The sequence below is a fragment of the Blennius ocellaris genome (genome assembly GCF_963422515.1).
Source record: "Blennius ocellaris genome assembly, contig: SCAFFOLD_81, whole genome shotgun sequence".
Taxonomy (NCBI): domain Eukaryota; kingdom Metazoa; phylum Chordata; class Actinopteri; order Blenniiformes; family Blenniidae; genus Blennius; species Blennius ocellaris.
In genome coordinates, this window is record NW_027661894.1 from 14,959 (window position 1) to 40,000 (window position 25,042).

The 25,042-nt window shown below is 48.1% G+C and overlaps 2 protein-coding genes and 1 long non-coding RNA gene across 3 annotated transcripts; 1 reads left to right on the plus strand and 2 right to left on the minus strand.

Annotated features, from left to right (window-relative positions):
- Window positions 1-6,922: 6,922 nt before the first annotated feature.
- Window positions 6,923-8,095, minus strand: LOC308148666. Its single transcript, XR_013937202.1, has 3 exons — window positions 7,788-8,095; window positions 7,611-7,673; window positions 6,923-6,974 (listed from the first exon to the last, which is right to left on the minus strand). It is a non-coding gene; the product is annotated as an uncharacterized lncRNA (long non-coding RNA).
- A 7,039-nt stretch (window positions 8,096-15,134) lies between these two features.
- On the minus strand, window positions 15,135-19,581 carry higd1a (HIG1 hypoxia inducible domain family, member 1A). Its single transcript, XM_080522162.1, has 5 exons — window positions 19,478-19,581; window positions 17,949-18,135; window positions 16,167-16,241; window positions 15,946-16,080; window positions 15,135-15,874 (listed from the first exon to the last, which is right to left on the minus strand). Exons 3-5 carry the CDS (start codon window positions 16,234-16,236, stop codon window positions 15,801-15,803), a joined length of 279 nt encoding a protein of 92 aa, XP_080378288.1. The 5' UTR covers window positions 16,237-16,241; window positions 17,949-18,135; window positions 19,478-19,581; the 3' UTR covers window positions 15,135-15,800.
- A 91-nt stretch (window positions 19,582-19,672) lies between these two features.
- On the plus strand, window positions 19,673-23,359 carry LOC308148668 (5-beta-cholestane-3-alpha,7-alpha-diol 12-alpha-hydroxylase-like; the record flags this gene model as incomplete). The annotated part of the gene is given in 4 exon segments (XM_080522164.1): window positions 19,673-19,695; window positions 20,437-20,616; window positions 20,723-21,518; window positions 21,520-23,359. Coding segments are annotated over 4 exon segments (1,845 nt in total). The 3' UTR covers window positions 22,366-23,359.
- Between the last annotated feature and the right edge of the window lie 1,683 nt (window positions 23,360-25,042).

Below are 25,042 nucleotides of genomic sequence, written 5' to 3' on the forward strand. Positions count from 1 at the left end.
AGATTAACAGAATACCTCAGGATAACACTCAGATTAACAGATTACCTCAGGATGACACTCAGATTAACAGATTACCTCAGGATGACACTCAGATTAACAGATTACCTCAGGATGACACTCAGATTAACAGAATACCTCAGGATGACACTCAGATTAACGGATTACCTCAGGATGACACTCAGATTAACAGATTACCTCAGGATGACACTCAGATTAACAGAATACCTCAGGATGACACTCAGATTAACGGATTACCTCAGGATGACACTCAGATTAATGGATTATCTCAGGATGACACTCAGATTAACAGATTATCTCAGGATGACACTCAGATTAACAGATTATCTCAGGATGACACTCAGATTAACAGATTGTCTCAAGATAACACACTCAGATGCACAGATTAGCTCAGGATGACAAGCACAGATTAACAGATTATCTCAGGGTGACACTCAGATTAACAGATTATCTCAGTAAAACACAGATTAACAGATTTAGTCACAACAGATTTAATCCCCTTAATCTAGGCCGGATAAAGGGGATTAACTGACCCACAGCTAATCTGGATTAAGGGATTAACTGACTCACAGCTAATCTGGATTAAGGGATTAACTGACCCACAGCTAATCTGGATTAAGGGATTAACTGACTCACAGCTAATCTGGATTAAGGGATTAACTGACCCACAGCTAATCTGGATTAAGGGATTAACTGACTCACAGCTAATCTGGATTAAGGGATTAACTGACCCACAGCTAATCTGGATTAAGGGATTAACTGACCCACAGCTAATCTGGATTAAGGGATTAACTGACTCACAGCTAATCTGGATTAAGGGATTAACTGACCCACAGCTAATCTGGATTAAGGGATTAACTGACCCACAGCTAATCTGGATTAAGGGATTAACTGACTCACAGCTAATCTGGATTAAGGGATTAACTGACCCACAGCCAACACGAACACAGAGAAGATGCCGATGACTTGCCACAGACGAAGCCCCCAGAACACGACGGTCTCTGAGGTCACGGGGTCGGGCTTCTTGGGGGGGTCTGTTGGCAAGAGCTGCACACACACACACACACACACACACACACACACACACACACACACACACACACACACACACACACACACACACACACACACACACACACACACACACACACACACACCATGAAGTGAAAACACATCGTTTCTTTTGCTTTTCATTCCAGAAGTTTCATGTTTCCCGTCTGCTATGATGATGGTGATGATGATGATGGTGATGATGATGATGATGATGATGATGATGATGATGATGATGATGACGAGGACGAGGACGAGGACGAGGGTGAGGAGGAGGAGGAGGAGGAGGAGGAGGATGATGAGGATGAGGAGGAGGAGGAGGATTATGACGAGGACGAGGACGAGGACGATGAGGATGAGGATGACGATGGCGATGACGAGGACGAGGACGAGGACGAGGACGAGGATGAGCATGATGACGAGGACGAGGACGAGGACGAGGACGAGGACGAGGACGAGGACGAGGACGAGGAGGAGGAGGAGGAGGAGGAGGAGGAGGAGGAGGAGGAGGAGGAGGAGGACGATGAGGATGAGGATGAGGATGAGGACGAGGACGAGGACGAGGACGAGGACGAGGACGAGGACGAGGACGATGACGATGACGATGACGATGACGATGGCGATGACGAGGACGAGGACGAGGACGAGGACGAGGATGAGCATGATGACGAGGACGAGGACGAGGACGAGGACGAGGACGAGGACGAGGACGAGGACGAGGACGACGAGGAGGAGGAGGAGGAGGAGGAGGAGGAGGAGGAGGAGGAGGAGGAGGATGATGAGGATGAGGATGAGGATCCCCCGGCGCTCCAGCCTGATATTGATCGTAACACTCGTTGTTTTCCTTGAAGCCACAAACGACCGTCAGACGAGGAAAAATCGTTTTGTTTCTGAGAAAACGATGACGACGTGAGAGGAGAGCAGATGAGGAGACATGAGGCTCTGATGAGAAACACTGTTGTGAGGAAGCGACCAGAGAGGAAAAGCCTTCAGGTCGTCTCGTTGCCGTCGGCAACAGCAGTTCAAGAGAAGGTCGTGTTCTTTGTTCTCGTGTTTTCTATTATTTCTTTATTAGTTTGTTTTTATTTTACCAACAACATTTTTTTCATTGTTATTCCTGGAGAACATCCTGGAGAAGATCCTGGAGAAGATTCCTGGAGAAGGTCCTGGAGAAGACTCCTAGATGGGATACTTGAGAAGATCCTGGACAGGGTCCTGGAAAAGATCCTGGAAAAGATCCTGGAGAAGGTTCCAGACCTCTTTTACATAATGTCACAGTTTCAGAAAGGTTTTTCCACAGCAACAGTTTGAAAATGGTGTCCGTCTCCACGGAAACGGCAGAAACACTGAAAACAATGTCATTTCCATGTTGGTCCACTAGTTGGCGCTGTTGTTAGTTTTAGTCCTGAAAGCAATGACGGGGTGGCGCACGGAGCGTTTTCAAATAGTCTACTGCTACATTTCTATGTTCTACGTCTTCTTCTGTGGTGTTTGGTGAGTCACAGCGCCTCTAAAGGCCTGGCGGGTTACTGCAGGTCCTGAAGCCTCCTGACGAGTTCATAGAGACAAGTTCATAGTGACGAGTTCCTAGTGATGAGTTCATAGTGACGAGTTCATAGAGACGTGTTCATAGAGACGAGTTCATAGTGACGAGTTCATAGAGACGAGTTCATAGTGACGAGTTCCTAGTGATGAGTTCATAGTGACGAGTTCATAGAGACGAGTTCATAGAGACGAGTTCATAGAGACGAGTTCATAGTGACGAGTTCATAGAGACGTGTTCATAGAGACGAGTTCATAGAGACGTGTTCATAGAGACGAGTTCATAGTGACGAGTTCATAGAGACGAGTTCATAGAGACGAGTTCATAGAGACGAGTTCATAGTGACGAGTTCATAGAGACGTGTTCATAGAGACGAGTTCATAGAGACGAGTTCATAGAGACGTGTTCATAGAGACGAGTTCATAGAGACGTGTTCATAGAGACGAGTTCATAGAGACGAGTTCATAGAGACGAGTTCATAGAGACGAGTTCATAGAGACGAGTTCATAGTGACGAGTTCATAGTGACGAGTTCATAGAGACGTGTTCATAGAGACGAGTTCATAGAGACGTGTTCATAGAGACGTGTTCATAGAGACGAGTTCATAGAGACGTGTTCATAGAGACGAGTTCATAGAGACGTGTTCATAGAGACGAGTTCATAGAGACGAGTTCATAGAGACGAGTTCATAGAGACGTGTTCATAGAGACGAGTTCATAGAGACGTGTTCATAGAGACGAGTTCATAGAGACAAGTTCCTAGAGACGTGTTCATAGAGACGAGTTCATAGAGACGTGTTCATAGTGACGAGTTCATAGAGACGTGTTCATAGAGACGTGTTCATAGAGACGAGTTCATAGAGACGTGTTCATAGAGACGTGTTCATAGAGACGAGTTCATAGAGACGAGTTCATAGTGACGAGTTGTTTTTCTCAGGATTTTGGTCTTGAATCGTCTCTGAGGAACATTTTTCCAAGAATCACATTGGTTTCCTGTCGTCCTTCTGTCACAGGCTGGTTTCAATGAATGGATGAATGAATGGATGAATGAATGGATGAATGAATGGATGAATGAATGGATGAATGGATGAATGACAGAATGAAAGAAAGAATGACAGAATGAAGAAGTGTTGCTGGTCTCAAGCGTCACCCGACACTCCGGTCCTGACGACTTCCTGCTCTGGACGTAAACAACAAGGAACAAAGGCCATAAATCACCTGCGGGAGCTTCTTCCTGTAACTGACGGAGGAGATGGAGGAGGAGGAGGAGGAGGAGGAGGAGGAGTAGGAGGACGAGGAGGAGACCGAGGAGACCGAGGAGACGGAGGAGACGGAGGACAAGGAGGAGACGGAGGAGGAGGAGGAAGAGGAGGCGGAGGAGATGGAGGAGGAGGAGGATGAGGAAGAGATGGAGGAGACGGAGGAGGAGATGGAGGAGGAGGAGACGGAGGAGACGTGTGGGAGGTCTTACCTCCGGGTCGGGGATCTGGGAAAAGACGGAGGAGCAGCAGTGACAAAGCAGCAGGAGCTCAAGTGGACGTCCCATCATCTCTCCCTGTGTCTGCGCCTGCGTCCTCCTGTTCCTCCTCCTCCTGCTCCTCCTCCTCCTGCTAATTCTCCTCCTGCTCCTCCTGCTGCTCCTACGTCAGCAGTGTTCAGGTCCGGGGAGTCGGGAGTCCAGGCGGTGCTGCTGCAGGTTTGCTCCCATGGCCGAGTGTAGGAGGAGGTGGAGGTCCTCCTCCTCCACCTCCTCCTCCTCCACCTCCTCCTCCAGCCAGCCGGCATGAATTAATTAAAGCGGTGGTGTGGGTTACAGCCGGCTGGCCTGGCGGCGGGGGAGGGGAGCAGGAGGCGTCTTTATGACCCGGACACTGATCGTCGTCCACTCGGTCACATCCGTTACCATGACGACGGGGTGGGGTGGGGGGGCGGGTGGGGGGGGGGGGGGGGGGGGGGGGAGGGGGGGTTGGGGGGGATGCTCTCCGAAACTTTTTTATTCCAGAAACAAGTGAGAAGCGAAAAATACAGGTCTGCACACTGAACCCTGTGGAACGCCATCATTCACTCAGGATCTGCAGTGACCCCCCCCACCCCCCTCCACCTCCACCCACCCCCCCCCCCCTCCACCTCCACCCACCCCTCCACCTCCACCCACCCCTCCACCCGCCTCCAGCAGCATTAGAAAGGAAATCTGCTTGGCTGATTTTGAATTCAGTCACTTAGACTTCCAGCTCTGATCTGTGTGTGTGTGTGTGTGTGTGTGTGTGTGTGTGTGTGTGTGTGTGTGTGTGTGTGTGTGTGTGTGTGTGTGTGTGTGTGTGTGTGTGTGTGTGTGTGTGTGTGTGTGTGCACGTGTTTTTCAGGTGTTTACAAAAAATTTTTTTTTAATCTGAAGCGTGACAACGACTCTCCGCCCCTTCTGTGTTATTATTATTATTATTATTGTTGTTGTTGTTGTTGAAGACAGTTTGGAGACAGTCTGTCAGGTGACTGGTGAGGATGACCTCTGACCTCTGCCCCCCCCCCACCCCCCCCCATTAGTTTATTTCTACTTACTGTAAATGAGCACATTAGGAAATGTTGTTTATTTTCTTTGCATTACATGTAAATGAGGCGCGGCTGAATGGAGCCTCAGAGCCTGAGGTCGTTCCTGGGGGCGGAGCCTGGGTGGCTCCTGGGGGCGGAGCCTGGGTGGCTCCCTGTCCAGGGGGCGGTGCCTGGGTGGCTCCAGGGGGCGGAGCCTCAGTGTCTCCCCAGGCTAACTTTAACCTGCTGCTCTGTTGACTTTAGTTCCTGGACGGCGGCAGGAAGCAGGACGAGGGAATACCTCTGAGTACCTCTGAGTACCTCTGAATACCTCTGAGTACCTCTGAGTACCTCTGAATACCTCTGAGTACCTCTGAATACCTCTGAGTACCTCTGAGTACCTCTGAATACCTCTGAGTACCTCTGAATGCCTCTGAATACCTCTGAGTACCTCTGAGTACCTCTGAATACCTCTGAATGCCTCTGAGTACCTCTGAGTACCTCTGAATGCCTCTGAGTACCTCTGAATGCCTCTGAGTACCTCTGAATACCTCTGAATGCCTCTGAGTACCTCTGAATGCCTCTGAGTACCTCTGAATACCTCTGAATACCTCTGAGTACCTCTGAAGGCCTCTGAGTACCTCTGAATGCCTCTGAGTACCTCTGAATGCCTCTGAGTACCTCTGAGTACCTCTGAATACCTCTGAATGCCTCTGAGTACCTCTGAATGCCTCTGAGTACCTCTGAATACCTCTGAATGCCTCTGAGTACCTCTGAATACCTCAGAGTACCTCAGAGTACCTCAGAGTACTGGAGAAAGGATCCTTTCACAGCCGGAATGACAAACAGGTGAGGCTGTTTACACAAGTGTGTTTGTTTTTCTGACTTATTGGGCCTTTAGGATTAAGCCCCGCCCCCTGATGACGCTGCGGCACAACAACCTGGAAGCTGTTTGGCCGAGACGCGTTTATTCTGGAGTGACGACACCGTGACCGCGGGACGACGATGGTCCCGGCGTGAGACGTGAGACGTGAGGGGACAAACAGTGTCCCCGGTCTGATGATGTCACCGCCTGGTGGGACACCGTCCCATCAGTCGCCTCCACCTGTCCTGCAGAGGTTCGATCTGCCGCCTCCACCTGTCCCCCACCTCTGTCCTCCAGCTGTCCCCCACCTATGTCCTTCACCTGTCCTCCACCGCTGTCCCCCTCTGTCCTCCACCTCTGTCCTTCACCTGTCCCCCACCTCTGTCCTCCACCTATCCTCCACCTCTATCCCCCTCTGTCCTTCACCTGTCCCCCACCTCATTCGTCCACCTCTGTCCCCCTCTGTCACCACCTCATTCCTCCACCTCTGTCCCCCGCCTCTGTCCTCCACCTCTGTCCTCCACACAGGCGCCTCTGTTTCCCTCCAGCATAAAGCTCTTCTTCATCGTGTCCTGATATTTCTGTCTCGCGGCTCGTCTCCGTCCAGCAGAGACCTGCAGCCTCCTGGAAGCTCCGCCGTGGTGAGAGACACTCGGCCAGGACTTTAAATTAAGCGTGATGTTTTGTTTTGGGGGGTGGAGGGGGTGGAGGAGGGGGTGGAGGGGGGGGGACTGTAAATATTCCTGAGAGTTCATAGACGATCGGTGTCCTCCAGAGGACAGACAAGGAGGAAGAAGACCAGTTCAATTTGACTTTAATTTCCAGCTGAAGAGAAGAAGAGGCTGCCAGTGAAGCTCCGCCTCCTCGTGGGTGGGGGTGGGGGGGGGGGGGGTCAGAGGTCAGAGAGGTGCCAACTGCAGGCCGCCTTCACTCCTCCTCCTGCTCCTCCTGCTGCTCCTCCTCCTGCTCCTCCCTGTGCAGGAGTCAAACACACAACTCCAATCAGGAAACTCTGGTCCCGTTTCCATGACAACGTCACCTCAAGCGATAAACAAAGTGTCGTTTCCACGGCAACAGCAGCAGCAGACACACTGACACCATGTGGTTAGTCTGCCGGGCCACAGGAGGCGCTGTGACGGTCCACCATGGAGGTGGGCAGCGACAGGCTCCGCCTCCTCCGGCCTCTGCAGGAAGGAAGTGAGCAAGGCGGCGGCCTTACACACTTCAAAGGTCAGGGAAAGTCAGGGAAGGTCAGTAAAGGTCACTAGAGGTCACCGCGGTGCTGGAACCGTGCAGAACTCCTGGTCACTGGTTCTGTTCGGGCTCCGACAGAATCGTGTTCCTGAACCACACGAGGAGGAAGTGGGAGAGAACTGGGAATTTCCCAGTGGGAATTTCCCAGGAGGGCTGAACTCCGTCAGCATGTCGGCCGTTTGGTTCAAGTGAAGCTCTGGAGTCTGAAGCTGGACGGCAGCAGGTGAGGGGGGTGTGTGTGTGTGTGTGTGTGTGTGTGTGTGTGTGTGTGTGTGTGTGTGTGTGTGTGTGTGTGTGTGTGTGTGTGTGTGTGTGTGTGTGTGTGTGTGACGGTACATGTTAGTGTCACACTCACATCAGAGCCAAACTGAGCTCCGCTGCAGGAAGTACCAGCTTGTGACCCAACCTGGAAACCACCCTGAAAACACACACACACACACACACACACACACACACACACACACACACACACACTGTAGTCAGTAATCTGATTACAGCGACCCCAGCTGAGGGAGTGAAGCAGCCTAAATACCCTGAAGGCATCAATCCTGGGTTCATGTCGCCATCTGGTGGAGAAAGTCCTGAACTGCAGGCTCTGGTCCGGCCGTCCTCTGCTTCCTGGTGAAACACCGTGGGGGGGGGCAGGGTCAGGGAGGGGGGCGGGGCCAGATGAAGCGTCTCAGTAACTGTGTACTCTAGTGTGTATCCTGGTTTGTACTCTAGTTTGTACTCTAGTTTGTTCTTTGTGACGCTGCAGCTCTTTGATCTCTCCTCTTGCCGTCTGGACGGCGCCGCTCAGCCTCTGGTTCCTGCTGGACGCTGGTCCCTCAGCCAGCTGCTTCTGTCTCTCACACACACACACACACACACACACACACACACACACACACACACACACACACACACACACACACACACACACACACACACGTGCGCGGTGTCTGGTGGGCGGGGCTAGGTTTGGCGGGCGGTGTTTCGGTGGGCGTGTCCTGACCAGCAGGGCGGTCACCAGCTCGTCGTCATGCCGACACTTGCGCAGCAGCGTGCAGACCTGCTCCTTCAGGACCTGGACCTCCCGGGCCAGGGTCTGGTTCCGGGCCCCCGAGGCCCCCAGCTTCTTCTTCAGCTCCTCGTGGTCGCGGAGGAGCAGCCGGTGTTCGGCGGCGGTCCTCTGGGGGCGGAGACAGCGGAGACGGACGTCAGCGGGACGGCGGCGGGGACTCGGGGACTCGTGGACTCGGGGACTCCAGGCACCTCCAGCGCCTCCCGTCTCTCCTTGTCCACTGTCCGGATGTGACAGAGGTTCCTGTCCTCTGGGGGACGTCTGGCCGGGGGGACGCTCAGCTGCTGCTCCAGCTCCTGGAAGACTAGGGGGAAGACTAGAGACTAGGAGGAAGACTAGGAGGAAGACTAGAGACTGGGAGGAAGACTAGGAGGAAGACTAGAGACTAGGAGGAAGACTAGGAGGAAGACTAGAGACTGGGAGGAAGACTAGGAGGAAGACTAGAGACTAGGAGGAAGACTAGGAGGAAGACTAGGAGGAAGACTAGAGACTGGGAGGAAGACTAGGAGGAAGACTAGAGACTAGGAGGAAGACTAGGAGGAAGACTAGGGGGAAGACCAGGAGGAAGACTAGAGACTAGGAGGAAGACTAGGAGGAAGACTAGAGACTGGGAGGAAGACTAGGAGGAAGACTAGAGACTAGGAGGAAGACTAGGAGGAAGACTAGGGGGAAGACCAGGAGGAAGACTAGAGACTAGGAGGAAGACTAGGAGGAAGACTAGAGACTGGGAGGAAGACTAGGAGGATGACTAGAGACTAGGACGAAGACTAGGGGGAAGACCAGGAGGAAGACTAGAGACTAGGACGAAGACTAGGGGGAAGACCAGGAGGAAGACTAGAGACTAGGAGGAAGACTAGGAGGAAGACTAGAGACTAGGAGGAAGACTAGGAGGAAGACTCCTGGCACCTCCTTCTCGCTCCTCTTCTAGTTTCTTCTTCAGAAGTTTTATCTCGAAGTTTTTGTCGCTCAGCAGTTTGAAGAGGCGGCTGTTCTCCTCCTGCACCTCCTTCAGAGCCTGGACCTCCTCCTGGACCTCCTTCAGAGCCTGGACCTCCTCCTGGACCTCCTTCAGAGCCCGACTCTCCTCCTGCACCTCCTTCAGAGCCTGGACCTCCTCCTGCACCTCCTTCAGAGCCTGGACCTCCTCGTGGACCTCCTTCAGAGCCTGGACCTCCTCCTGCACCTCCTTCAGAGCCTGGACCTCCTCCTGGGACTCCCTGACAAGAGGAACACCTGCATCAGCCTACCTCCTCCTCAGCACCTCCTCCTCTCTACACCCTCCTCTCCACCTCCTCCTCTCCTCCTGCTCAGCACCTCCTCCTCAGCACCTCCTCCTCTCCTCCTCCTCAGCACCACTTCCTCTCCTCCTGCTCAGCACCTCCTCCTCTCCACCTCCTCCTCTCCACCTCCCCCTCAGCACCTCCTCCTCTCCACCTCCTCCTCTCCACCTCCTCCTCTCCACCTCCTCCTCTCCACCTCCTCCTCAGTACCTCCTCCTCTCCACCTCCTCCTCAGCACCTCCTCCTCTCCACCTCCTCCTCTCCACCTCCTCCTCAGCACCACTTCCTCTCCTCCTGCTCAGCACCTCCTCCTCTCCACCTCCTCCTCTCCACCTCCTCCTCAGCACCTCCTCCTCTCCACCTCCTCCTCTCTACCTCCTCCTCAGCACCTCCTCCTCTCTACACCCTCCTCTCCACCTCCTCCTCTCCTCCTGCTCAGCACCTCCTCCTCAGCACCTCCTCCTCTCCTCCTCCTCAGCACCACTTCCTCTCCTCCTGCTCAGCACCTCCACCTCTCCACCTCCCCCTCAGCACCTCCTCCTCTCCACCTCCTCCTCTCCACCTCCTCCTCAGTACCTCCTCCTCTCCACCTCCTCCTCTCCACCTCCTCCTCAGCACCACTTCCTCTCCTCCTGCTCAGCACCTCCTCCTCTCCACCTCCTCCTCAGCACCTCCTCCTCTCCACCTCCTCCTCTCTACCTCCTCCTCAGCACCTCCTCCTCAGCACCTCCTCAGCTCAGGTGGACTCACCTGTCTTCTACTGTCTTCTGCTTCTTCCTCTCCTCTTTTCTTCTGTCCTGCTGCTGTTGGAGCTTCAGGAACTGGAGCTGCAGCCTCGTCATGTCCCCCTGCTGGTCCATCGCCGGTACTGCAGCCAGCAGGACACCAGAGGAACTCACAGTCTGCAAGTACTAGTTCATACTATTAACCGTTAATAGGACCAGTATTAGTTGTTAAAGTACTAGTTCATACTATTAACCGTTAATAAGACCAGTATTAGTTGTTAAAGTACTAGTTCATACTATTAACCGTTAATAGGACCAGTATTAGTTGTTAAAGTACTAGTTCATACTATTAACCGTTAATAAGACCAGTATTAGTTGTTAAAGTACTAGTTCATACTCTTAACCGTTAATAAGACCAGTATTAGTTGTTAAAGTACTAGTTCATACTATTAACCGTTAATAAGACCAGTATTAGTTGTTAAAGTACTAGTTCATACTATTAACCGTTAATAGGACCAGTATTAGTTGTTAAAGTACTAGTTCATACTATTAACCGTTAATAAGACCAGTATTAGTTGTTAAAGTACTAGTTCATACTCTTAACCGTTAATAAGACCAGTATTAGTTGTTAAAGTACTAGTTCATACTATTAACCGTTAATAAGACCAGTATTAGTTGTTAAAGTACTAGTTCATACTATTAACCGTTAATAAGACCAGTATTAGTTGTTAAAGTACTAGTTCATACTATTAACCGTTAATAAGACCAGTATTAGTTGTTAAAGTACTAGTTCATACTATTAACCGTTAATAAGACCAGTATTAGTTGTTAAAGTACTAGTTCATACTCTTAACCGTTAATAAGACCAGTATTAGTTGTTAAAGTACTAGTTCATACTATTAACCGTTAATAAGACCAGTATTAGTTGTTAAAGTACTAGTTCATACTATTAACCGTTAATAAGACCAGTGTTAGTTGTTAAAGTACTAGTTCATACTATTAACCGTTAATAAGACCAGTATTAGTTGTTAAAGTACTAGTTCATACTATTAACCGTTAATAAGACCAGTATTAGTTGTTAAAGTACTAGTTCATACTATTAACCGTTAATAAGACCAGTGTTAGTTGTTAAAGTACTAGTTCATACTATTAACCGTTAATAAGACCAGTGTTAGTTGTTAAAGTACTAGTTCATACTATTAATCATTAAAAAGACCAATATTAGTTGTTAAAGTACTAGTTCATACTATTAACCGTTAATAAGACCAGTGTTAGTTGTTAAAGTACTAGTTCATACTATTAACCGTTAATAAGACCAGTGTTAGTTGTTAAAGTACTAGTTCATACTATTAACCGTTAATAAGACCAATATTAGTTGTTAAAGTACTAGTTCATACTATTAACCGTTAATCAGACCAGTGTTAGTTGTTAAAGTACTAGTTCATACTATTAACCGTTAATAAGACCAGTATTAGTTGTTAAAGTACTAGTTCATACTATTAACCGTTAATAAGACCAGTATTAGTTGTTAAAGTACTAGTTCATACTATTAATCGTTAATAAGACCAGTGTTAGTTGTTAAAGTACTAGTTCATACTATTAATCGTTAATAAGACCAGTGTTAGTTGTTAAAGTACTAGTTCATACTATTAACCGTTAATAAGACCAGTGTTAGTTGTTAAAGTACTAGTTCATACTATTAACCGTTAATAAGACCAGTGTTAGTTGTTAAAGTACTAGTTCATACTATTAACCGTTAATAAGACCAGTATTAGTTGTTAAAGTACTAGTTCATACTCTTAACCGTTAATAAGACCAGTATTAGTTGTTAAAGTACTAGTTCATACTATTAACCGTTAATAAGACCAGTATTAGTTGTTAAAGTACTAGTTCATACTATTAACCGTTAATAGGACCAGTATTAGTTGTTAAAGTACTAGTTCATACTATTAACCGTTAATAAGACCAGTATTAGTTGTTAAAGTACTAGTTCATACTCTTAACCGTTAATAAGACCAGTATTAGTTGTTAAAGTACTAGTTCATACTATTAACCGTTAATAAGACCAGTGTTAGTTGTTAAAGTACTAGTTCATACTATTAACCGTTAATAAGACCAGTATTAGTTGTTAAAGTACTAGTTCATACTATTAACCGTTAATAAGACCAGTATTAGTTGTTAAAGTACTAGTTCATACTATTAACCGTTAATAAGACCAGTGTTAGTTGTTAAAGTACTAGTTCATACTATTAACCGTTAATAAGACCAGTATTAGTTGTTAAAGTACTAGTTCATACTATTAACCGTTAATAAGACCAGTATTAGTTGTTAAAGTACTAGTTCATACTATTAACCGTTAATAAGACCAGTATTAGTTGTTAAAGTACTAGTTCATACTATTAACCGTTAATAAGACCAGTATTAGTTGTTAAAGTACTAGTTCATACTCTTAACCGTTAATAAGACCAGTATTAGTTGTTAAAGTACTAGTTCATACTATTAACCGTTAATAAGACCAGTGTTAGTTGTTAAAGTACTAGTTCATACTATTAACCGTTAATAAGACCAGTGTTAGTTGTTAAAGTACTAGTTCATACTATTAATCATTAAAAAGACCAATATTAGTTGTTAAAGTACTAGTTCATACTATTAACCGTTAATAAGACCAGTGTTAGTTGTTAAAGTACTAGTTCATACTATTAACCGTTAATAAGACCAGTGTTAGTTGTTAAAGTACTAGTTCATACTATTAACCGTTAATAAGACCAATATTAGTTGTTAAAGTACTAGTTCATACTATTAACCGTTAATCAGACCAGTGTTAGTTGTTAAAGTACTAGTTCATACTATTAACCGTTAATAAGACCAGTATTAGTTGTTAAAGTACTAGTTCATACTATTAACCGTTAATAAGACCAGTATTAGTTGTTAAAGTACTAGTTCATACTATTAATCGTTAATAAGACCAGTGTTAGTTGTTAAAGTACTAGTTCATACTATTAACCGTTAATAAGACCAGTGTTAGTTGTTAAAGTACTAGTTCATACTATTAACTGTTAAAAAGACCAGTGTTAGTTGTTAAAGTACTAGTTCATACTATTAACCGTTAATAAGACCAGTATTAGTTGTTAAAGTACTAGTTCATACTATTAACCGTTAATAAGACCAGTATTGGTTGTTAAAGTACTAGTTCATACTATTAACCGTTAATAAGACCAGTATTGGTTGTTAAAGTACTAGTTCATACTATTAACCGTTAATAAGACCAGTATTAGTTGTTAAAGTACTAGTTCATACTATTAACCGTTAATAAGACCAGTATTAGTTGTTAAAGTACTAGTTCATACTATTAACTGTTAAAAAGACCAATATTAGTTGTTAAAGTACTAGTTCATACTATTAACTGTTAAAAAGACCAATATTAGTTGTTAAAGTACTAGTTCATACTATTAACCGTTAATAAGACCAGTATTAGTTGTTAAAGTACTAATTCACACTATTAAATATTAAAAAGTACCATTATTAGTTGTTAAAGTAGTAATTAACAATTAACCGTTAATAAGTTAAATATTAGTTGTTAAAGTACTAGTTCACACGATTAAATGTTAATAAGTACCAATATTAGTTGCTAAAGTACTAATTAACAATTAACCGTTAATAAGTTAAATATTAGTCTTGAAGTACTAATTCACACAATTAACCGTTAATAAGTTAAATATTAGTTGTTAAAGTACTAATTCACACAATTAACCGTTAATAAGTTAAATATTAGTCGTTAAAGTACTAATTCACACAACTAACCGTGAATAAGTTAAATATTAGTCGTTAAAGTACTAATTAACCCCATTAACCGTTACTAAGTACCAGTATTAGTTGTTAAAGTACTAATTAACACATTAACCGTTACTAAGTAGCAGTATTAGTTGTTAAAGTACTAATTAACACATTAACCGTTACTAAGTACTAGTATTAGTTGTTAAAGTACTAATTAACACATTAACCGTTACTAAGTACCAGTATTAGTTGTTAAAGTACTAATTAACACATTAACCGTTACTAAGTACCAGTATTAGTTGTTAAAGTACTAATTAACACATTAACCGTTACTAAGTACCAGTATTAGTTGTTAAAGTACTAATTAACACATTAACCGTTACTAAGTACTAGTATTAGTAGAAGTACTGACCAGAGTCTCACGTTCTTCTAGAAAAACGTCACAAACGTTCAGAAGAACGTCTCGCGGCGGTTTGAGGTTGAAATCTAGATCCTGAGGAACAAAGCGACTCCGCCGGGATTTTAATCCGAACGACGACGAGATTAAAACTGTGAAAACCGCAGCAGGTCCTGGAAGATCCTGGAAGGTCCTGGAAGTTTCTAATCCGAGTTCATGACTGAAGCGGAAGAAGAACCGAGTTTCACATCAACTCACCTTCTGTCGCTTCTTCTGCTCCGAGACCTCCTTCTACTCTCTCTCTCTCTCTCTCTCTCTCGCACGCTCCCGTTTCCATGGTAACGCGTCAACACGGTTCAACTCCTGCGGGACCCGCAGCGTCACTGGAGACTGAGGCAACAGCAACAATGAGAATAACAGGGTGTGTGTGTGTGTGTGTGTGTGTGTGTGTGTGTGTGTGTGTGTGTGTGTGTGTGTGTGTGTGTGTGTGTGTGTGTGTGTGTGTGTGTGTGTGTGTGTGTGTGTGTGTGTGTGTGTGTGTGTGTGTGTGTGTGTGTGTGTGTGTGTGTGTGTGTGTGTGTGTGTGTGTGTGTGTGTTCGTCACGTGAGAATAAAACTTGACGAACAAAAAAAGACAGAATCACATTTTAATTCTATTTTATTTGAAGATGAAAGTCAAATTCGAAAAATCCTAAAAGGTGCACGACCCTGAGGTCAAAGGTCAGAGACGTGACCCTGAGGCCACAACCCTGAGGTCAAAGGTCAGAGACGTGACCCTGAGGCCACGACCCTGAGGTCAAAGGTCAGAGACGTGACCCTGAGGTCACAACCCTGAGGTCAAAGGTCAGAGACGTGACCCTGAGGCCACAACCCTGAGGTCAAAGGTCAGAGACGTGACCCCTGAGGTCACGACCCCGACGGAGTCAAAGGTCAGACCTTCCGTCTGCGACTTAACATCAGATAAACATAAAAAAAAAATAATAATAATTTAAGCGTTTAATGATGAGACTGAGGGGATTATTTTTTGTGGCTCTTCAGAATAAAGTTCGTCTGTTTCGGGAAACGTCGGATTGAAAACGAGCTCAAAGTTCAAAGTCGTTGGTTTTGGCAGAAGAAAGAAGAAAAGCCTCGTCTTTTCAGAAACGATCCTCCGGGACGTGGCGGAAACAAATCGCAGCGTCTCGGCGAGTGACGGAGTGAAGCAACAGGAAACGCCGCGCCGGCGGGGCTTTCATTCGCTCGCACACACATTTCAGAATAAGAGCGCACAGTCAGAGGTCAGAGGTCAGAGGTCGGCGGCGCTCCGTCACTTCGGCTTCACGGCCTTCTGCTCCTCCGCGGGCTTCACCACGTACTCCCGGTACATGGAGTACAGCACGCCTGCAGGCCAGAGGGCAGAGGTCAATGTGTGTGTGTGGGGCAGAGGTCAGAGGTCAGAGGTCAACACGTACCCACAGTCATGGCTCCCACCACGAAGCCCTGAGCCGCCACTCGCATGTGGATCAGGTGAACCGACATCTTGGTGTCGCCGCGGCTCTTCAGCTTCCACAGCCGGTAGCCGACGATGGCGAGGAACCCCGCCATACCTGCACACACACACACACACACACACAATTAAGCAGGGTGTGTGTGTGTGTGTGTGTGTGTGTGTGTGCGTGTGTGTGTGTCTCACCAATGGGAACGAACGGGTTCTCCTTCGCTTTCCGAATGAACTTGGAGTCATTTTCCTCGTAGGTGGACATGACGGCTGAAACAACCAGAGATCAAAGGTCAGATGAGATCAAAGGTCGGATGAGGTCAAAGGTTCCGGCCGGGTCGGCGGCGGTGCTTCCTGCTGTGAACGTGTGAATTCAGAGGTGAGAAACGCCGACGCGCCGTTTTGTGTTTTTGTCACCGTAATAACGATCAAACTTGATGGTTTTATTTTGACAGTCACAATAATAACAATCCAACTTGGTAGTTTTATTTTGACAGTCACCATAATAATGAACAAACTTGGTGGTTTTATTTTGACAGTCACCATAATAACGATCAAACTTGGTAGTTTTATTTTGACAGTCACCGTAATAACGATCAAACTTGGTGGTTTTATTTTGACAGTCACCATAATAATGAACAAACTTGGTAGTTTTATTTTGACAGTCACCACTTGAGACTCTGCTCCTGTTGATACTGTTTTATAGTTTTATAGTTTTTATTGCCTGATAGTTCCCTCGTCTCCATGGCGACTCTCTGTCCCTCAGAGGAAGTCGACTTGAGACGTCACGTGACCTGAGGAACCAGGACGTCTCATCGGGTCACGTGACCTGAGGAACCAGGATCCAGTCACACGTTTTGCTCTTAGAACCAGCGGAACGTCTCCGAGTGTTTCTGTCACTTCAAGATTCCACACATCTGTTGTCCTAAATGATGATGATGATGATGGTGATTCACTCAACCACAAAACCGAAGAGTGACGATAAGAAACAGCGTTTTGTACAAACATCACTTTGTGATGTTTGTAAATAAACGTCATACTTATAGATAAATAGTTTACAAACAATAAAGTAAATGAGAATAAAGCCGACTGTGACTCACTCAGGTGTCAGAGTCTGAGCAGCTTGTTAACAAGGATCCCAGGGTGGTTAACGAAACTAACTAAACTAAACTACACTACGGTATGCTATGCTAAGCTAAGCTACACTACACTACGCTATGCTAAGCTACACTACACTAAACTAAACTACAGTAAACTACACTACACTACAGTAAACTAAACTACAGTAAACTACACTACACTACAGTAAACTATACTACAGTAAACTACACTACAGTAAACTATACTACACTACAGTAAACTATACTACAGTAAACTACACTACAGTAAACTACACTACAGTAAACTATACTACACTACAGTAAACTACACTACAGTAAACTAAACTACAGTAAACTACACTACAGTAAACTACACTACAGTAAACTATACTACACTACAGTAAACTACACTACAGTAAACTAAACTACAGTAAACTATACTACACTACAGTAAACTACACTACACTACAGTAAACTATACTACACTACAGTAAACTACACTACAGTAAACTACACTACACTACAGTAAACTACACTACAGTAAACTAAACTACAGTAAACTACACTACACTACAGTAAACTACACTACAGTAAACTACACTACACTACAGTAAACTAAACTACAGTAAACTACACTACAGTAAACTACACTACACTACAGTAAACTACACTACAGTAAACTAAACTACACGCTGGTTAAATTAAATCAAACCAAGTTAAAATTAAATTAAACTAAATTAAATTAACCAGGAGACTAAACCAAACCCTGAAGGTTAACGAACTAAACTGATCTCAGATCAATACAGTCCTGGTTCCAACAGACCCGGTCCCCCCTCGGCCCCCCCGGTCCCCCCCGGACCCCCCGGGCCGTACTCACCGGAGGACCTGGACCCGGTACGGACTGGAGGAAGGAGCCGGACGATGTGACGGGATCCGCACGCACACAGGAAGTCAGCGGCCGGTTGCGTGACCCACGTGACCGACTGACGCAGGTTCTGACGTGATATTACGACGTGTCGCGTTCATGTGCAGGAGGAAATGTTGAAACTCGAGCAGAGGCTCCGCTGGTTTCCGGTCAAAAACATGAAGATAAACGACGTTCATGAGGTCACAAGATAGAAAAGAGAGAAAGCACGTGAGAGACACGCAAATAGACACGAAAATAAACACGCGAAGAGACACAATCAATAAAAAATGACCTCCGAACACCTAAAACTGAGGTACCATGAACGCACCATGCTTTGTGCTCTCTCTCTCTGTCTCTCTCTCCCTCTCTCTCTTTCTCTGTCTGATGTAACGCGCTCTTACGTCACACGAGGGCACGTTTCGGCCTCGTGCTCGTCGCCAAGAGAACAATCCGGAATGAAACGCAGTAAAACATAATTTCCTGTTATAAACTGATTCATGATATGATGTTTACAACCGTGTTTGTTCAGCAGGTCTGCTCTGGTAGAACCTTCTGAGGGGAGATCAAAGAATCAAAGAAAAATAAATACAACAAACGTTTTTGTTACGCTGATGAAACTTAAAAAAAAAAAACAAGCATATTTGGTGAACGAGGAAACTGTAAAGTCTGTAAAGGTTTTCAGGAGACCTGGTTCTCAGTGCTGCCCCCTGGAGGTCAGGGGGTTTTCAGGAGACCTGGTTCTCAGTGCTGCCCCCTGGAGGTCAGGAGGTTTTCAGGAGACTCCTTCCTTTCAATAGGCTCCTTCTGCTGCACTACTCTTTACTGCAAAACTACTAGTCTGAAGGTCCTCTACTACACTGAAGGTCCTTTACTACACTGAAGGTCTTTTACTAGTCTGAAGGTCCTCTACTACACTGAAGGTCCTTTACTACACTGAAGGTCTTTTACTAGTCTGAAGGTCCTTTACTACACTGAAGGTCTTTTACTACACTGAAGGTCCTCTACAACACTGAAGGTCCTTTACTAGTCTGAAGGTCTTCTACTACTCTGAAGGTCCTTTACTACACTGAAGGTCTTTTACTACACTGAAGGTCCTCTACAACACTGAAGGTCCTTTACTAGTCTGAAGGTCCTCTACTACTCTGAAGGTCCTTTACTAGTCTGAAGTCCTCTACTAGTCTGAAGGTCTTTTACTAGTCTGAAGTCCTCTACTACTCTGAAGGTCTTTTACTAGTCTGAAGGTCCTTTACTAGTCTGAAGTCCTCTACTACACTGAGGGTCTTTTACTAGTCTGAAGGTCCTTTACTAGTCTGAAGGTCTTCTACTAGTCTGAAGGTCCTTTACTAGTCTGAAGGTCTTCTACTACTCTGAAGGTCTTCCACTACTCTGAAGTGTGTGTGTGGGAGGACACCCTGGACACGGGGACATGAAGACATGGGGACAACCTGCATGCTGGATTTGAACCCAGGACCTTGCCACTGTGAAGCCAGAGCACTAACCACTGCTGTGATGCTGGGTTGTGTTTTCTGTGAAGGAGTGTTGTTGTTGTTGTTGTTGTTGTTGTTGTTCCTCTGCCTCCATACAAGGAGTTTCCCTCAATACTTGTGAAAAAACACTCATCCGGGTTTGTTTGTTTTCTCCCGTTCAGCCCAGCAGGGGGCGGCGCTGACTGGGTTCAATGTCGGTTGTTCAACATGCAGATGTTCTGGCAGATTCAGTGAGTTCACTTTATGCACACACACACACACACACACACACACACACACACACACACACACACACACACACACACACACACACACACACACACACACACACACACACACACACACACACACACACACACACACACACACACACAGATCGACACACCAGGTTATGTAAGACGACGTTGCGACACCAGAGAAGTAATCAAATCGATTGCCAGGTAGAAAATGTCCTCCAAACTGCAGATTGTGTCCAAATGTCCCCCCGCAGCAGGGTTCAGGTTCTACGAAGGTTCCACCGTCGGGAGCAGATCCGGGATCAGTCCAGATTCTCCCTATCAATACCAGAGAATGTCCTCGAGGGACGCCCGTCCACCGTCTCTAATGAGGACGAGTCAAACGCTTGTTTTGTCTTCCTGCTGAGGATCCTACAGGAAGAACTGATGTTTCCTGACTGTCTTTAGTCCCAAACGTCAGGGACAGAGGTGGACATCTGGCTTTGCTTTGGTGGGTTTCCTCCTCCCTCCTCCTCCTCCTCCTCCTCCTCCTCCTCCTCCTCCTCCTCCTCCTCTCTCCTGCTGCTTGACACACTTTATCTCAAGTTGAATAACCGTTATCGAACCATCAACTCTGGACGTGCAGCCGAGAGACACTGGAGATAAGGGTGTGTTTGCTCAGCGGTCCGTCTACATTCCGTCAACGTTTGGCCGAAACCGTGACTCTGCGTTTGTTATTTAGTTTTCTCGTTTCAGTCCAAACGTGTTTCCTGGTATCTCCTGCCGCTGCCTGGATGTGTGCCGCCCTCCCCCCCTCCCCGCCGTCACGTGGGACGCTGTCGTCAACCGTCTGGTTCTAATCTGCCTGCGACTAGTTCAGTGCGTCGGCGTCCGGGACCAGGTTCAGCTGGGCCAGGACCGGCTGGGACCCGAGGAGTCCAGAAGACAAACAAACAAACAAACGCGTCAGTCCAACAGCAACATTGTGAAAAAGAGGAGGATGTGTTCCATTAAAGTGTTCCATTGAAGTGTTCCATTGAAGTGCCGAGTCGGCGGTTCCAGGAAGGCTGATTACGTCACACCGGGTGGGGGGAGGGGCGACGGGGGCGTGTGGCAGTCTGGATCTGGACCTTGCATTGAGCTGTGAGCAGCCGAAGGACTTGGTCATGGTGATCCCGCTGATCCTGCTGATCCTGGCCGCCGCTCTCCTGGGGGGGCTGCACCTCCTCGGGGCCTTCCGCCGGCACCGTCCCGGAGAGCCCCCCCTGGACAAGGGCCCCATCCCCTGGCTCGGCCACGTCCTGGAGTTCCGCAGGGACACGCTGCAGTTCCTGGACAGGATGAGGAGGAAGCACGGGGACGTGTTCACGGTCCAGCTGGGGGGGTTCTACTTCACCTTCCTGCAGGACCCGCTGTCCTTCGGGGCCTTCACCAAGGAGAGCCGGGACAAGCTGGACTTCCACAGCTTCGCCAGAGACCTGGTGCGGAAAGTCTTCGGCTACGTCTCCATCCCCGAGGACGTGAAGATCCTGCACCTGTCCAGCAACAAGCACCTGAAGGGGGGCGGCCTGGAGGTCCTGACCCAGGCCATGATGAGCAACCTCCAGAACGTGATGCTGCACCCGCTGGGCCCGGAGCCCGGGGGCCGCTGGAGGGACGACAGCCTCTTCCTGTTCAGCTACAACGTGGTCTTCAGGGCCGGGTACCTCTCCCTGTTCGGCAACCAGCCCGGGGAACCGGACGAGGCCCGGGACCGGGACCGCGCCGAGTCGCAGGCCCTGTTCGACGAGTTCCGCAAGTACGACCAGCTCTTCCCCAACCTGGCCTACGGCGTCCTCCCCCCCGGGGCAGCGGGTGGAGGCGGGGAGGCTGAAGACCCACTTCTGGGGCGCCCTGTCCACGCGCAAGTTGAAGGCCAGGGACAACATCAGCCGCTGGGTGTGGGACATGCAGCAGACCAAGGAGGAGCTGGGCATGGACCCGTCCATGATCGACCGCTACATGTTCGTCCTCCTGTGGGCCTCGCAGGGCAACACCGGGCCGTCCTCCTTCTGGCTGCTCCTCTTCCTCATGAAGCACCCGGACGCCATGGCCGCCGTCAAGCGGGAGGTGGACCGCGTCCTGAGCGAGTCCGGGCAGCGCGTCCGGCCCGGCGGGCCCCCGGTGGACCTGACCCGCGAGATGCTGGCGAAGACCCCCGTCCTGGACAGCATCGTGGAGGAGACCCTGCGGCTCACCGCCGCGCCGCTCCTCACCCGCGCCGTGATGGTGGACATGACCATCAAGACGGCCGACGGACGCCGGTACGCCATCCGCAAGGGCGACCGGATGTCCGTGTTCCCGTACAGCGTCCTGCACCTGGACCCGGAGGTGCACCCCGACCCCCAGGCCTTCAGGTACGACCGCTTCCTCAATCCGGACGGCACCCGGAAGACGGACTTCTACAAGGGCGGGACCAAGCTGAAGTTTCCCACCATGCCCTGGGGCTCCGGCGTGTCCATGTGTCCCGGACGCTTCTTCGCCACCAACGAGCTCAAACAGTTTGTCTTCCTCATGCTGGTGTATTTCGAGTTCGAGCTGAAGGATCCCAGCGAGGAGGTTCCCCAGATCGACTTCAGGAGGTGGGGCTTCGGCTCCATGCAGCCAATCAGAGACGTCCCCTTCAGATACAGGCTCAGAGATTGATCACGTGACTGCCTCGGCATGAGCCGAGCAGGGTGAGCTTCAGCATTAGCTTAATCGATGCTGAGTTCATCGAAATCAGTTTAATCATCATTATCGTCAGCGTAATCATCAGCATTTTTAGCATTATCATCAGCATTATCATCAGCGTAATCATCAGCATTATCATCAGCATTATTAGCATTATCATCAGCGTTATCGTCAGCGTAATCATCAGCATTATCATCAGCATTATTAGCATTATCATAAGCGTTATCATCAGCGTAATCATCAGCGTTCTCGTCAGCGTAATCATCAGCATGATCATCAGCATTATTAGCATTATCATCAGCGTTATCATCAGCGTAATCATCAGCGTTATCATCAGCATTATTGTCAGCTTTATCATCGACGTTATTAGCATTACCATCAGCGTGATCATCAGCATTATCATCAGCATTATCATCAGCGTAATGATCAGTGTTATCATCAGCGTTATCATCGGCATTATCGTCAGCATTGTTGTCAGCTTTATCATCGGCTTATTAGCATTATCATCAGCATAATCATCAGCATTATCATCAGCATTATTAGCATTATCATCAGCGTACTCATCAGCATTATCGTCAGCATTATCATCAGCATGATCAGAATTATCATCAGCGTTATTATCAGCATTATCATCAGCATTATTAGCATTGCCATCAGCTTTATTGTCAGCATTATCATCAGCATTATCAGAATTATCATCAGCGTTATTATCAGCATTATCAGCTTGATCATCATCAGTGTCTTTAATCAGCAGTATCATCAGCGTTATCATCAGCGTTATCATCAGCCAGCCGCCAGTGGTTGATGCCAGTGAGAGCAGTGATCCGGTCCATGGTTTCCAGGCCCCCTGCTGGCGGGGCTCCGCCCTCTGCTGGCGGGGCTCCGCCCCCTGCTGGCGGGGCCACGCCCCCTCACTGTTTCCTCTCATGTGTGAATGAATGAATAAAGAGACAATATTGTGGATTTCCAGAGTTGTTGGAGTTTTGATTCAAAGTGGGACTGATTGTTTAGCAGCTGGAGTCGCTTTGCGTCTCCCGTCTCCATAGCAACTGTCCTCCAGGACGGCCTGTCCCTCGTCCCGGGTCACCGAACCCTCCAAGACACCCAGGAAGCTGAATAGAATCATGTCTTTGATCGTTACTTCCATTGATCCACTCTGGTTGATCTGATCAGGACTGAAAGTGTGTGTGTGTGTGTGTGCGTGTGCGTGTGTGCGTGCGTGTGCGTGCGTATGTGTGCGTGCGTATGTGTGTGTCTGTGTGTGTGTGTGTGGTTAGAACAATGGGGCCCTCCTGTGTGTCCTGCTGTACTTGGTGGTGAAGGGTTTGAAGGAACAACAGCCACTGTGTGTGTGTGTGTGTGTGTGTGTGTGTGTGTGTGTGTGTGTGTGTGTGTGTGTGTGTCCGTCATGCAGCTTGTGAGCGCTGAGCAGTGAGACCATGCGTCTGGACGCCGCCCAGCACAGCGCAGGACGAGACCTCACACACCTGCACAGGTAAGTCCTCTGTCTCAGGGCGGGACAGACGTCCACCAGGGGACAGAACTGTCTCTCTTTTTTTCTCTTTTTTTTTGCTTCATGTTTCATTTTGGGGACAAGTGAGGACGCCTCAATGTGCCGAACACGTCAGACATTCTGTCCTCCTCAGCTGTGAGTTGGTCTTTAACTGAGGAGGACATTGTCCTCACCTGGACTCTAATCATTCACCTGCTGGAGCTGAGCTGTGGACCGTCCTCCGTCCAAGCCAGTCCTCCACATGTCCTGCTGTCTCACCTGGACATGAGTGAATGAATGAATGAATGAACCGTCCTGATTGAGGACAACAAGTTTCCAGGTGGGTGAGGGGACAGGAGGAGGGACGGAGTGTCCGTCTTCTCAAGCTCCCGGACGTCTGGGTCCGTCCTGATAACAGCTGTTGTTCCGAAAGATCGTCCTGGCCTTGCGTCCTCGGTCCTCTGTCCTCTGCAGGACAGGTGAAGGTAGTTGAGGACAGGTGAGGACAGGTGAGGACGTGGTGTCCCTCAGCGTCCATCCCAGTTGTCAACCTTCGAGCCGAACTGTCAACTTCTCCAGTCAGATTCCGTCTCGCGGAGACGTTCAAAGTACCTGTTGTCTTAAATCCAATGATGTAGATGTTTTCCACGTCCTCGATGGACAGAAAGGACAAATGCGCCGTCCTCCAGCCGCCCCAGGAGTCCAACGTGTGTCCGGCAGCAGACGGTTCCGTCAGGACAGCCGGTCTGTCCTCTGCCCCCGTTCGTTTTGTCCAAAGAAATGTGGTGGAGACACCAGCTGATCAATTCCATCATTTACTAGATTCTGACAAGACGAGGAGCAGCAAGGAGGACGGACAAGGGACGGAGAGAGAACAGAAGCGTCTGTCTTCATTGAGAGCAGGAAGAAGAAGAAAAAAATTAGTGAACTGCTACTTGTCCCGCTGTCTCACCTGGACATGTGTACTGCTACTTGTCCCGCTGTCTCACCTGGACATGTGTACTGCTACTTGTCCCGCTGTCTCACCTGGACATGTGTACTGCTACTTGTCCTGCTGTCTCACCTGGACATGTGTACTGCTACTTGTCCTGCTGTCTCACCTGGACATGTGTACTGCTACCTGTCCTGCTGTCTCATGTGGACATGTGTACTGCTACC

Excerpts from the sequence above, each read along its gene's own strand:
- higd1a (XM_080522162.1), bottom strand. The coding sequence starts at position 16,236 with ATGTCCACCTACGAGGAAAATGACTCCAAGTTCATTCGGAAAGCGAAG. Across the intron at positions 16,081-16,166 it reads GAACCCGTTCGTTCCCATTG|GTATGGCGGGGTTCCTCGCC; the intron begins GTGAGACACACA and ends GTGTGTGTGCAG. Across the intron at positions 15,875-15,945 it reads GGTGGGAGCCATGACTGTGG|GCGTGCTGTACTCCATGTAC; the intron begins GTACGTGTTGAC and ends TCTGGCCTGCAG.